General features: G+C 41.3%; 1 protein-coding gene across 5 annotated transcripts in view; it reads right to left on the reverse strand.

Annotated features, from left to right (window-relative positions):
• PSD2 (pleckstrin and Sec7 domain containing 2) overlaps positions 1 to 13,411 on the reverse strand; it is a 79,800-nt gene that overhangs the window by 40,042 nt on the left and 26,347 nt on the right. For all 5 annotated transcript variants that reach the window (XM_089516301.1, XM_089516300.1, XM_089516298.1 and 2 more), the window contains 2 exons: positions 9,615 to 9,809; positions 4,807 to 4,887 (listed from right to left, as the gene is read on the reverse strand). In XM_089516301.1, the coding sequence (XP_089372427.1) occupies positions 4,807 to 4,887; positions 9,615 to 9,809 (276 nt within the window). The remainder of the gene's footprint in view (positions 1 to 4,806; positions 4,888 to 9,614; positions 9,810 to 13,411) is intronic.

Here is a 13,411-nt window from a genome sequence, read left to right on the forward strand (position 1 = left end):
CATGCTGTACTTCATCTTTTATCTCTCTCCAGAATGCTTTGTGGGCTCTGGTTTCATGAAGTCTATGGAGAGTGATTAGATTATATCTGGAACCTCACTAGTTACAACTACTCCAACTCAACTACTCCAACTCTTTCCACTACATTTCCACATTCTGGACCAGTTTAACTATTTATGTAGGAGATATGTAATCTGCCCCACCCTGATGGTATGAGATGGATAATGAAGGCAGGACGGTGCCAACAAAGCTATCAAATTCCATCTCATTAAAATACAATGAAAATCCCCCTGTCTGTGTCAACTAAAGACTCTGAGGGAGACTAAGGCCTTGTCTGCACAGGTCAAAAGGCCTGTTTTTCTGACTGTTCTGGTGTTGTCCTATTCAGATAATGCATAGGCCAAATCCTGGTTGTGGTGTGGGCCATACAGATGAAGTCCTGCACCAGAACCCAGGCATAACAAGGTTAATATGAATTAAAATAACTTGCCTGTTGCTCTAGATCTTCTGTGAAGATTCAGAGATCTGTTTCCAAGCTGTAGTGTCTGTCTGCACGGGTGTCCTGATGGACTGCTCGGCATGTTTGCCACAGCCATGGATTGCTCGTTCTGAGGTCAGAACAAGGTGCCCTGCATGTGACTGTAGCTGGGTGCCTTGTTCTGACCTCAGAAGCAAGTGATCCATGGAATAAAGGACATTCTCGGTGGTCCAGTATGACACTTGTGCAGACAGCCATGACAGCGTGGAAACGGAGGCCAAGGGTACAGAGGCAGGTCAAGGCAGCTGCAGGGCCAGGATACTCCAGGCTGCCCCTACAGCAAGCAATAGGAAAGAGCTTTGCCTTAAGCTTTGAAGAGCTACTGAAGTTACTGTCAGAATAAATAACAACAAGCTATATGGTATGGATAAATAATCTGACCCAGTATAAACTCATCAGCTTCCTATGTTTCAAATGACATAAAAGCCAGATCAAATAGAAAGATTCTGAAAATGTTTTGATTTGTACTTTGGTGAGTTTCCAGTGACAGGGTGTCTCTCTTCATGAGAACACTTGAAGGCCTATGGAGTGGCAATAGGTGCAGCAAAGAATTCGTTCTATGCTGCACGTATTGCGTCCGCAGAGTCGCGTCCAGCAGAACTGTTCAGGGTTGTGAGGGAGCTAACTCAGCTCCCTCCCTCCCTGAGCCCTATTTTGGTACCATCTAAAGCCTGCTGTGACGATTTTAACAACTTCTTTGCGGATAAAATCTCTCGGATTAGGGCTGATCTTGACGCCGGTATTGATGCAGATCCTGTAAGAGAGGCGTCCGAAGCGTCCGTGGCCCCGGTTTTACTGGATCACTTTGAGTTTGTTAGTACCGATGAAGTGGACAAGATCCTTCGAAGCGTTAGGAAGACGACGTGCTCTCTTGATCCCTGTCCCTCATGGTTGGCAGCTCAGGGGGGTGATGTGGTGTTGACTATGTTGCACCGCATCGTTAACACATCTCTAAGAGAGGGTCAGTTCCCATCTAAACTGAAAGTAGCAGTGGTTAAACCCTTGCTTAAGAATCCCTCCTTAGACCCCCTGATACACAACAATTATCGGCCCATCTCGCTGCTACCTTTTTTGGGGAAGGTGATCGAGAGAGCAGTCGCCTTCCAGCTTCAATCGATCTTGGATGATACCGACTTTCTGGACCCATTTCAAACCGGCTTCCGGGCGGGCTATGGAGTTGAGACTGCCATGGTCGCCTTAGTTGATGATCTCCGTCTGGGCATGGACAGGGGAAGCGTGTCCCTGTTAGTGCTTTTGGACATCTCAGCGGCTTTCGATACCATCGATCATGGTATCCTTCTGGGACGCCTGGGGGAGTTGGGTATCGGGGGCACTGCCCTGCAGTGGTTCCGGTCCTACCTCTCGGGCAGATCCCAGATGGTGGAGCTGGGGGACTGTCGCTCCGACATGAGGACCCTTACATCTGGTGTCCCTCAAGGAGCGATTTTGTCCCCTATGCTATTCAACATTTACATGAAACCGCTGGGAGAGATCATCCGGAGACACGGGGCGCGGTGTTATCAGTATGCTGATGACACCCAAATAGTCTTCTCTGTGTCTCCGACTGATGCAGTAACTAAGGATGGCATCTCTCCTCTAGATGCCTGCTTGGCGTCGGTAATGGGCTGGATGAGGGAGAACAAACTCAGTGTGAATCCAGGGAAAACGGAAGTACTGGTGATAGGTTCCCCGGCTCCGGGTGATGAGATTTGTCATCCGGTCCTGAACGGGGGTCACGCTCCCCTTGAAGGACTCGGTGCGCAGCTTGGGGGTGCTCCTTGACTCGTCGCTCCAGCTAACACCTCAGGTGGATGCGACGGTCAGGAGTGCTTGCTATCAGCTCCGGCTGATACGCCAGTTGCGCCCTTACCTGGACCGTAGGAACCTTGAAACTGTTGTACATGCTTTAGTAACCTCTCGATTGGATTTCTGCAATGCGCTCTACATGGGGCAACCCTTGTACCAAACCCGGAAGCTGCAAATTGTACAGAATATGGCAGCTAGACTGGTCGCTGGTATTTCCAGGTCGGACCATATAACACCTATTTTAAAAGATCTTCACTGGCTGCCTATTCGCTTCCGAGCTCAATACAAGGTGTTGGTTTTAACCTATAAAGCCCTAAATGGCTTGGGCCCAGGGTACTTGGAGGACCGCCTCTCCCCACATAATCCGCCCCGCACACTTAGATCATCCGGGACAAACCTGTTAGAGGTTCCTAGAGCACATCTTGTAAGGACCTCACAGAGGGCTTTTACCATCGTTGCCCCATCTTCCTGGAATAAGCTCCCCTTAGAGCTTCGCTCTGCCGCCTCATTAGATTCTTTTAAGAAGAATTTAAAAACATACTTATTTAGATTGGCCTTCCCTCTTTAGTTTAATTGATTTTTCTCTGCCCTTGTTTTCTTCCTTTGACTCCGAAATATTTGTGATTGATTGTTTGTACCCTGATATGTGTATTTTTTGACTCCTGTTCCTATTCTTTGTAGTAATGTTTTAACTTTTATATTGTAATTTAATTTGTATTGTAAATCCTATTGTAACTGTTTTTAACATTTGTAAGCCGCCTTGATCATTTTTTTGGAAAGGCGGGGTATAAATAAAATTTATTATTATTATTATTATTAACACTATCTTGGTCTGTTGCAAAGACCAATTAATGAAGAAATCCTTATTGGTGGATCGCAGATATTACAATGGGATGCGAGAAAGATGTATACATTATATATTGGCCCAGCACTTTTTAGGGCTTCATAGGTTAATATCCTAAATTGCATTCAGGCATCTGGAATTGTGGATGCATACGCAATAACATTTTGCCATTGGTTGGTGCTTGCTCTATGACGAGTTGAAGTTCCCCAACAATGTAAGTGACAGTCTATTGCATTTAGTGGCTCTGTGTTTCCCTCACTGTTATGACTGAAGCATGAAAAAAACAATTGTCAATTAACAACAACAACAGCAGCAACAACACAATATCCACTGCTATTTCGAGCTGTAAAAATGCTTTCATTTCTCACTTCAGCGGGGGTAATGCATGATTACATTACACAATGTCTAAAAGTAAAAATTTGGACCAAGCAAAGAATAAAGTACATAGTATACAGAGAATGTTATGAGATAAATGTGTGCAGAGCAGAGGTAACCAGATGAGAAAAAGAAATGTGCTCAGACAAACAGATAGGATGTTTTAAATGTAAGCTGTAGAGGTCTAAAAAATACAGAGCCTAGTTGAGTGTTATAGATAAACACACACAACTTGTTTTGGAAAGAGAAAAATCACTTCAGGAGGGACCGTTTCTAGTGGAGAAGGAGGCACAGAGGTGTGGTTAGCCCCTCATCCTCAGCTGCATCCTTAAACTCCCCTCTCCCATGGGGACCCAGGGACCTTTCAAAATAACACAGTTATTGCACTATGATTCCTCTTTATTTGCCATGATGACATCCTATGGGTTCCTGGGATTGACAGTCGAGGGAAGGGCATTAAAAGTTCTCAGCCCTCTCTACTACCTTACAAGTCTAACTATATTGAGCTCCTAGAGCTTAGAAAATGGCTGTGCTGCCTTGAGGAATTTTGGAAGCTGTAGTCCTCCCCAAAAGTAACTTTCTCCAGCTCTGATTCAGACATATATTTATGAGAGCTAACCTGTCCTCATGGGTGACAGGACTTTCAAGGTTGAAGTACTCTCCATTCTACCACTTCAGCATGGAAAATTATTCCCCTGCTTTCCTAAACAATCCCCTCTCTCAGCTAATTACATGCAATATTTTAATTAGGGCCTGAAGATTCTCCAAAGAACTACAGGGATATGCAGCCCTAGCTGTATAGCCTCTGGGAATAGTTATTTCAGTGAGGTGACATGGGAGTCATGGCTGGTGCTTCTACTAAGCCGCTCGGACTGCGTCAGCATCCATATGGAACACAAGTCATCCAGTATACAGGGGAGCAATGCACTTCTGGCATCAAAACTACTACAAAATGCTGTAACACTGTGAACCATCTCTTTCTCTCCCCACCAGTCTTTTTCTGTAGTTGCAATGAGGTCCATGATCCCAACAGTTAATAAGCTGATCTGAAGGAGGATTCAGAGAAAACAAATTTTCATAAAGAAGAATGCAGACATAAGAGCAATGTGCAAACAAGTTGAAAATATTTGATCTTTGGAAAACTCTAGAAACATGAGAAATGTATATATGGCGTCTAACGGAAATTAAAAGCATGGGGCCTTACCTATTACTCATGCGTTTGAGATCCCTGCCCTTGCAGCTCACCTGAGTGCTTTATCCAAGGTCAGCCCAGTGAAGTCAAAGAAACGAAGATATTCTTCAGCTACCAATTTGCTAAATTCATTACTGCAAATAAAGAGGTTGTAGTAAGTCCATTTGGGCATACCCTTCACAACAGAATCTCATTTGACAAAGCATTGAAGACGAATCTGAGCTCGTACAGTGATGCAAGAGCTGAAATGTGCTCACCCTGGATGTGAGTTAAACCCTTTAAAACACCACTGATTTGAACAGCAGAATTGAGTCCTATCACTTGTGTAGTTCAGCTTACATAGACCTTGTTCAATCTAGGCTCACTTTGTACAAGTGTGTCAAGATACTGCACTATATATAAAGTATTTCCACCTCTTTCAAGACTATGACACAAGAGTTATAACTGATAAAACAAGAGTGAAACACTGTCTAGTTTAAGCACTGCTATATAGTATGGTTATGCAAAGGGCTCTCGCAGCACCTTTGAGATTTGCAGCACCTTTGAGAGAAAGAAGCTTGTAGCATAGGCTTTTGTAGACTTGTCTACTTCATCAGATGCATTAAGTGCTTCTCACTGTTAGTTTCAAAAGTACAGCAAGATCCTCTTGCATACTGATCCAGACTAACATGGCTATGGGTCTTTAAACAGTATGGTCTTATGGTACTTGCAGAGGAAAACTGCAATGTCTGTGTAGTTTCAGGTAAGTAAATGGTGGCTAAAATAATTGGTTCAGTAATTATTGCTTGCTAGGGAGAAGCTGATTGCCAGAAAAGGGCAAGTAATCAAGAATTTCCCTTCAGGCTGTTTGAAATTGAAATCCATCTATCCTGTGATCACAGTTGTCCCAGTCTACTCCTCCCCAACAGGCATATGGGGGTAATTAATCGCACTGCCCAAACAGGGCCTAGAATGGTTGTGACAATCAATTTAATATCTCCCCATTTACATTCTTCTACGGCACTCTGCATGCCAGATTAGATGCCAATGTTGCACTATACTGCAGGGTTGCCATACACTCTTCTCAATTCCTTTCTTTTCCATGCAGATAGAACAAGAAGAGGCTACTCCGCATGGCAGGCATAATACTACACTCCTTCTCAGCCACAATGTCGCTTTGCTATTGATATAATAAGAATGCCCCATATTGGCATTGACCGAACTTTTTTTTTTTAACTCAGAAAAACTTTTTCAAGGCATAAGACCTGGATTAGAAACACCTTCAGTAATTTCTTATGGCATTAATATGCAGCTACCCAGTTTATAGTGCACTGACTTTTTTTTCTCTGTACAGTTGGCCTTTCTTATATACAGATTTTTTATACACGTATTCAAGCATCCACAGTTTGAAAATGTTCAAAAAAAGTATAAATTTCAAATATCAAACCTTAATTTTCCATTTTTTATAAAGGGACACCATTTTGCTATGTCATTATATTTAATGGGATTTGAGCATCCACGGATTTTGTTATCCATGGGAGATCTTGGAACCAAACCCCAGCGTATAACAAGGGCCCACTCTATTTTCTATTGGCAGCAATCACCTTTTCATCAGAAAGGTTTTTGTAAAAAGGATTCAAAGGCCCGAAACAGATGGGCAGAAGGGGGGGGGGGCTTCCGGCTGCTCCAGTGGTGCGTCATTCACATGACTCTGGAGCTGCACTAGGGCCACCTAAGGCGGCCCAAATTTAGACCCAAAAGGAGTGGATCTTTTCCACTCCTATTTGGGGCCATGGGAGGAGATGCCCTTGGGGCTGCGGACTATGTTCACTGCTGCCCCAGAGTGATCAGGCTCAGAGAGGCTTCTAGCCGCTCCTTCCTGCCCATCTATTCAGCCCCAAAATAAATCAGGATGTTTTCCTTCACACAATGGTGTGGAACTCTTTGCTCATCTCTGCTCTTGATCTCTGAATATCAGTCACAGTTATAAAAATACTCAAGGCCAGGAGCAGCTAATTCTTACAAAATCCAGGTCAATTAAGGCATAAAGAGGCATCTGATGGCATGGCTGCTATATGCTAGATGAAATCCAGCCAATCATGCAATATGACAACCATACTGGAGGACCTAAATAGATTTTTTTTAAAAAAAAATTAAAATCCTGAGCTTAATGATATTTATAGGGGTGCCAGCCCAGGATTGTTCCAGGCCCTGGGGTTTCCAACTAAACCCCAAGACTTTGAGACAGCCCTCCATGATTGCTCCACAACACTGTCATTAAGTACCAACCACCACTTTTCACAGCTTGTTATTGAAACACACAAACTAACACAGAACAAATTTTCCTGGTTGGAAGTTGAGGCAGAAATCATAGCTAAAGCGGCTGTTCTTAGATCAAGGTGAGATGAGATTTTTATTCTTTCTCACTTGTTTAGGGAGATGGGATAAGGAACATTTAATCTAGGCTACATTTTCTAGCCAGAAAGTAGAAGTACAGCAGAGGGTAAACTTGGCACCACAATGACTCAGAGGGAAGTTGGGAAGTACGTAAATAGAATGGCCCCCGGAGAGCCTTTGTAAATTGCAGCAATAAATCAATCAAACCTTGCAAAGTGTAGCAAGCTGTTGCTCTAATGGCTTAGTTGGAGATTTGTAGACAATCCTTTCCTCTTTTGGCAGGCCTGAACCTGCCAAAACTGGAGAATTTTGAGATTTAGAACTAACCTATGAAAACTGGAGACTCAAGGCCAGGCCCTGAGATCTGGGAACCCTAGATATTTAAGATGCGATTCTCTCCTAGATGCTGAAAGGTAGAGTTTAGAATAATTTAGATTTGAAGGCTTGCCCTAACCTCAGTAAAATTTATGACTAAACCATATTCCTTTCCAGGCACAAATGGCCTTGGTCCCCTCCTTCCACTTCCACTATATCTTTCTTTTTCTTTTCCTCTACATTGGCTAGATATTGATATGGGAGAAGTGTGAAATATCCAGGGAAGGTGGGTAAGACTCTTTTAGTATTGTTTGTTCCCTACTTTTAATATCGACAAAAAGGATTCAATAAATATTAAAATTAAACAACACAGTACAAGGAATATAATATTGCTGGGATACAGTCACCTAGGAAATCAGCTTCTCCTTCACTACATGCCATTTTCTGCAAATGAGGCCAATATGCCTTTAGGGAGGCTATAACAAAGCTATTTTCATGCTGTTCAGGGACCTGAAGCTTTAAATTCATGGATGTCTCCTTCTCTAAGGAGTGTGTGTTCTACTTTATTATGTGGATATATTGAAACTGCCCCATTTAACTTCAGATATACATTTTTCCTTGTCCAACAATGGCATGGCAAACTATACAATATGTTAAATACACAGTGTATCTGTCAGATCCAGATTAAGAAAGTTACACGTAGTTCCCACTGAAATCAATGAAACTAAAATCGTATAGTAATTTCAAAAGATCCTATGTGAAACACCTTGGATTCAACTCTATTTTTGTTTGTTTTTTTCTTCACTGAAAAATACATTGGATTGGATTGGATTGGATATATGGCACAGGGAGAGGATATTTAATCTTTCCTGCCCTAAAGGTGACTTCCTTCTCCAGAATTTTCCACATCTTCCATTTGTACCGCAGGTGTACTCAGTAAAAAAACAATCTCCCATTGACATTCCCAGGTTGTTTGTTTGTTTGTTATTTTTTGCACTACTTCTAAGTACAGTTGGACCTCAGAATCCATGGATTCAACCGTTCATGGCTTGAATATATATATATTTTTCAAAAACCAAACCTTAATTTTGCTATTTTATATAAGGGACACAATTTTATTCTGCCATTGTATATAAACGGACTTGAACATCTACGGATTTTGGTATCCACAAGGGGTCCCATAACCAAAACCCAGAAGATGCTGCACATAGTGGAGAAGATCTGAAAGAAAAGAGTCATCATGGATTTGGAAAGAAGGATTAATCTCAGCCCCTGTTCAATGTGAAAATATCTGGGGTGGGGATGAATTTCTGCATTTCACTGTTTTGGAATTTTTTTACACAACTCTTTTCAATCATTGTTTCTGCTGCTGGTGCTTGCATATGCCCCCCCACCAAGTTCTTCTTTGTGATATCCAGAGAACAAAGAGAACATGAAGATGTCATGGTGCTACAATAGCAACATACATTTGGCTATATCATGATGTAACTGTGGACACACAAAGGCTTAAATCCAATTTCTAGTCCCATCTAAAATAGACCCATTAAATGAAATATATTTACATATGTTTTTCAGCAAATGATTTAATGGGGCTACTTTAGCTTCCTCTAGCAACTGGATTTAGGCCAAAGTTTCCCACTGCCATCAGTCCGAAAGGGAGCAGAAACTGCTGAGTTATCCTTATCACCCTGCCAATCCAATTCTTTCTTCATTTCACTGCCTAGTAGTGTAGCACAGAGGACTTTCATCCAAGGTTGTTTCTGGTCATGATTAGTCAGTAAACACAATTGGATCAGGATGTGGATGAGAATATGCATCCTAGTGTGAATATTTTCAATTCACCCTTTCACAAGGCATCTCTACCCACTTTATGTTCCATGTGGGCAGCAATATTCAAACAGATCTGGATAAGGGTGCATTGCTCCAGTTCCTCCCCCAACAGCAAGTTGTCCGAAAGGGCTATAGGAATCACGGATCTGTCTTGGTTTTGTGTTTAATGAGTGACTGATTTGATCTGAATTGGATCCCACTATTCTCCAAAAAACAAACAAACAAACAAAATAAATAAAAACTTAGGGCCAAAATTGGTTTGTGAAACAGGGACTTAAGCTTATGAAACTAAAACCCACCAAATTTGGCTCAGGGCTAGTTTTATGTCAGCTTCACTTACTTCTTCCCAAGCTGGCGCGCGACATCACAGTGCTTGAATCCCTCAAGGTGGTACAATCTTTTGGCCAATCTCTTGGCAGCCTCACCATCTGCCTTGCAGCCATTGACGAGGGTGTCTGTGCTTCCCTGGTCAAGTTGTTCTGTACTTCCCATATCAGAGTCAGAGTCAGAAAGAGCATCTTTTATGTTGGTATCACTGCAAGAACACAACACAGTAAAGAGAAGCTGAATTGGATGGTGGACCTATCAAGCAAAACCTTAAACTAAAATCCTTCCTCTAGCCATCTCAGTTAAAACATATATTTTTCAAAGCACTTACTCTCAGGTTCTCTTTCTTTCCTTTCCCTTTTCTTTTGCCACAAGTTTCTATTTATCTAATGTGTCCTCTGTGAACATAGGTAATGTTCTTACAGGTTGGAGATCCCCAATTTTGAGGGATGGAGGATGATATATGGGGTTTTCTTTCCTGCAACTCATCAAAACAAAGTCCCTCTGGCCTTTGTGAAATAGCCAGTCTACACACTCCAATTCTACATATAGGTTTGGAATATAGGGCCAGTTTAAAAAACTACTGTGTGTGCCACTTAGAGTTTGGATAAATTAAGAGTTTCAGGGAGTCTTCAACCAAATCTGTACAAAAGAATTAAAATTATCAGCAACCATCATTTCCTTGGAAAAAGGAAGGTCATGGGCCTTTAGTTGAGAGTCCTAGGTTCTCAGCTTAATAGCCTCTTCCTGTTTTTTTAAAGGCTTCTAAAGGATTTTTCTGGTCCAGACAGTCCAAAAATATAGTGGGAATACTCACTAGAGGATGTTTTGGAAGGAGTTTGGGGAGAAATTTAACAGTAGGCCTTCAGATATAGTGAAGATGCAATACACACCACAGAAGACATTTTAGGGCAATGGTTCTCAACCTTCCTAATGCTGCGAAACTTTAATACAGTTCCTCATGTTGTGGTGATTGCTGTTTTAGGACATTTTGCAGATGATGATGATGATGATGTCACCCAGGCGGCACAAAAACAGCACTAGAGCTGCACTTTGCTCATAGAGCATGCACCTAACTTTCAACAGCTTGAAAATAGGTTGGGAGCTGCACTCCTATAGGCCCTAGCCAGCATAGCCAAAAGTGAAGGATTATGAAAGTTGCAGTACAGTACTGTGTGAAATGCCACACATTCACCATCCTGCTCTTGAAAGTCATCTACTGAATGTAACATTTTAAAAACATTCAAAGCAAAATGCCCTCCCAGAGATGCTTGTCTGGAATATATGTTGTATTCTTTTCAGTGCTCCTAGACTTTTTAAGAACTGCTTTAATGCTGTTAGATATTTCCATTGTTTATTTTAATTTTATTTTTATAGCTGTATGATGGTTTAATTATCTGCTTCACTGTTTTTACCTCTGCTACTGATTTTACTTGCTATGTGTGTGCATCTAACCTGATTAAGAGTTCTGGGGAATTTGGAAGTGTGCTTTTTGAAATGTTACTTTTTTGGACTACAACTCCCAGAATCCCTAAGCCTAAAAAAAGTATAAATATGAAAAAGTGAAAAATCCTACAAAAACATACATTGTTAATACATCTCTTGTCAAATAAAACCATAAATACTGAAGTTTATCCAGAGACTACTGTTAACTTTTCTAACTTAGGTTAAATACATTAATGTACAGTCGCTCCTCCATTTTTGTGAGGCATCCATTCCAGAACACACACACCACTGAAAACAGAAATGTGAGTATGTTCAAGCCCTATTGGCTTGAACTGGAGTATGTTCCTGTGTGCAGCTGTGGGCGGATCTCAAGTCGGCGGAAACAGAGGGGTGACTGTATACGCAATTATTACATTACAAATTTTTCTTTAGCCCATTAAAACTTCAATGGAATTGTATAGTGGTTACAAATGTTTGCAACTGACATGTTAAACATGTTAAACTCTTGAAATTCTAATGCTTATTATGTAGCGGTGATAAACTTTGAAATCTGAACCTTGTTCAGATGCAGGGTTCAGCGAAAGTGATAAAAACTAATGAAGCATATTTGACATCATCCTATAGCATGGTGAGTCAAGCTCCATACAATCCCTCCAAGGTACTACAATGGTCCCTCCACATTCACTGGGGTTAGGGGTGAAGGATCCCCAATGGATGTGGGGGTAACATGCAAATTAAAAAAAAACCTATTCTTTTTACCCAAGAGAACACCTCTCTAGGAATCTCCAGGTCTTCGGGTGCAACTGTATGGCCAACACCTGCCAGAAGTTGATCATAGAATCATACTGGAAGACCTACCAATGCCCAGAGAAGTGTTTTCTCTAGGAACTTCTAGGTTCTCAGCACAACTCTGTGGTCAGCTTTCAGCAGAGAGAACATATTAATTAAAACAGCAAATAATCATATCTGCAAAAGTCAAAGCTGCAAATGTGGAGGGCCAACTGTATAACATAGCCAGTGCCCAATTTACTTAATATTCAATATATCTAATGCTCATATCCCTTACACAATTAGTCAACATTGTACTTGGGCTTCGTTTAAAAACCAAAATAGATTGTGCACCTCATGAAATGGCTAAGCTCTCACTCCCAAATCATATAAGTGGATGCTGTGGAACATAGTGTGTCTGCCATCAAAAGTCCACTATCACACCTTCCTGATATTAGCAGTTGTGAAGACTATAAACAGTGCTATGATATTGCCCATTCCACACCACATCCCACTGGATCTGGGGCACACTTTCTATTCACCAAGCACTCTTATTTCCACTCGTTTTTTCCAAAAGAACATTTGGGCAAACATGCATTTGTTATATTACACAGGAGTGTCCCTCATACTTAAGTATTTTCACCACACCACTGTGTATGTGTGTGTGTATTATTAAGAAAGGTCTATTACATATATTTCAGCACAAAGCAAGGTTTAAATCACAAATTAAACCATCTTCTGGGTTTATATCAAATGAATTACACTTTGCTAGGGGACATATTCGCAGAGGAGGAGTTCATCTAGGTTAGCTGAGGATGAAGAGAAAACAACAGTGTGGATTCTTTATCTTTCCGTCCTGGTGAGTTGGACAATGGTTCTTATCATACTAGAGAAATCCCGTTCAGAAATCGGATTTAAACTACATTTAAATTTTTAAAAACCTGCAAATGCTGGAAGTTTATCACATGATGTCACTGTTAAAGTGAAATAACGTGAAAATAAACCTAAGGTTAAAGGGAGAAAAACAGCAGCTTTTTACTTTCGCAACTTCCCAAAAGAAAAAAGCTGCTGTTTTTTCCACTTTTACCTTAGGTTTATTTTCACGTTATTTCACTTTAACAGTGACATCGTGTGATAAACTTCCCGCATTTGCAGTTTTTTTAAATTTTAAAAGTAGCTTAAATCCCATTCCTGAATGGGATTTCGCTAGTGTGATAAGGACCCTAGACTTGGCTGCCAATGGGGGATTTTCTCCCATGGGAATTTCCAGCTTTGGTGAAGGAATTTCCCTGAATATTGTGAGGGAGGGGGTTTAAATTACCCCCATTTCTGGCTGCTTTAACTTCAGCATCTATGCTGCTGCTGATGATGTTTGAGTTCAGCTGGTGCTAGTTGCATCTTTACAATACTGTATCTTCAGTTCAAAAAGATGAATTTAACTTCTTGCCTTGTTGGAAGTATACTGGTAATTTCCCTGAGGTTAAAACTAAATGAACAGCATGGGACAGTGCATTAGGAAGATCACTGATCCCAACTATTTCCTGACCGTTTTGATTGCTTTTGTTCTTCTCTCCTTGCTTCCCTATAATTTCAGTC

Source organism: Sceloporus occidentalis, unplaced genomic scaffold (assembly GCF_023333645.1).
Source record: "Sceloporus occidentalis isolate IW3139 unplaced genomic scaffold, rSceOcc1.0.p SCAF_3, whole genome shotgun sequence".
Taxonomy (NCBI): Eukaryota; Metazoa; Chordata; class Lepidosauria; order Squamata; family Phrynosomatidae; genus Sceloporus; species Sceloporus occidentalis.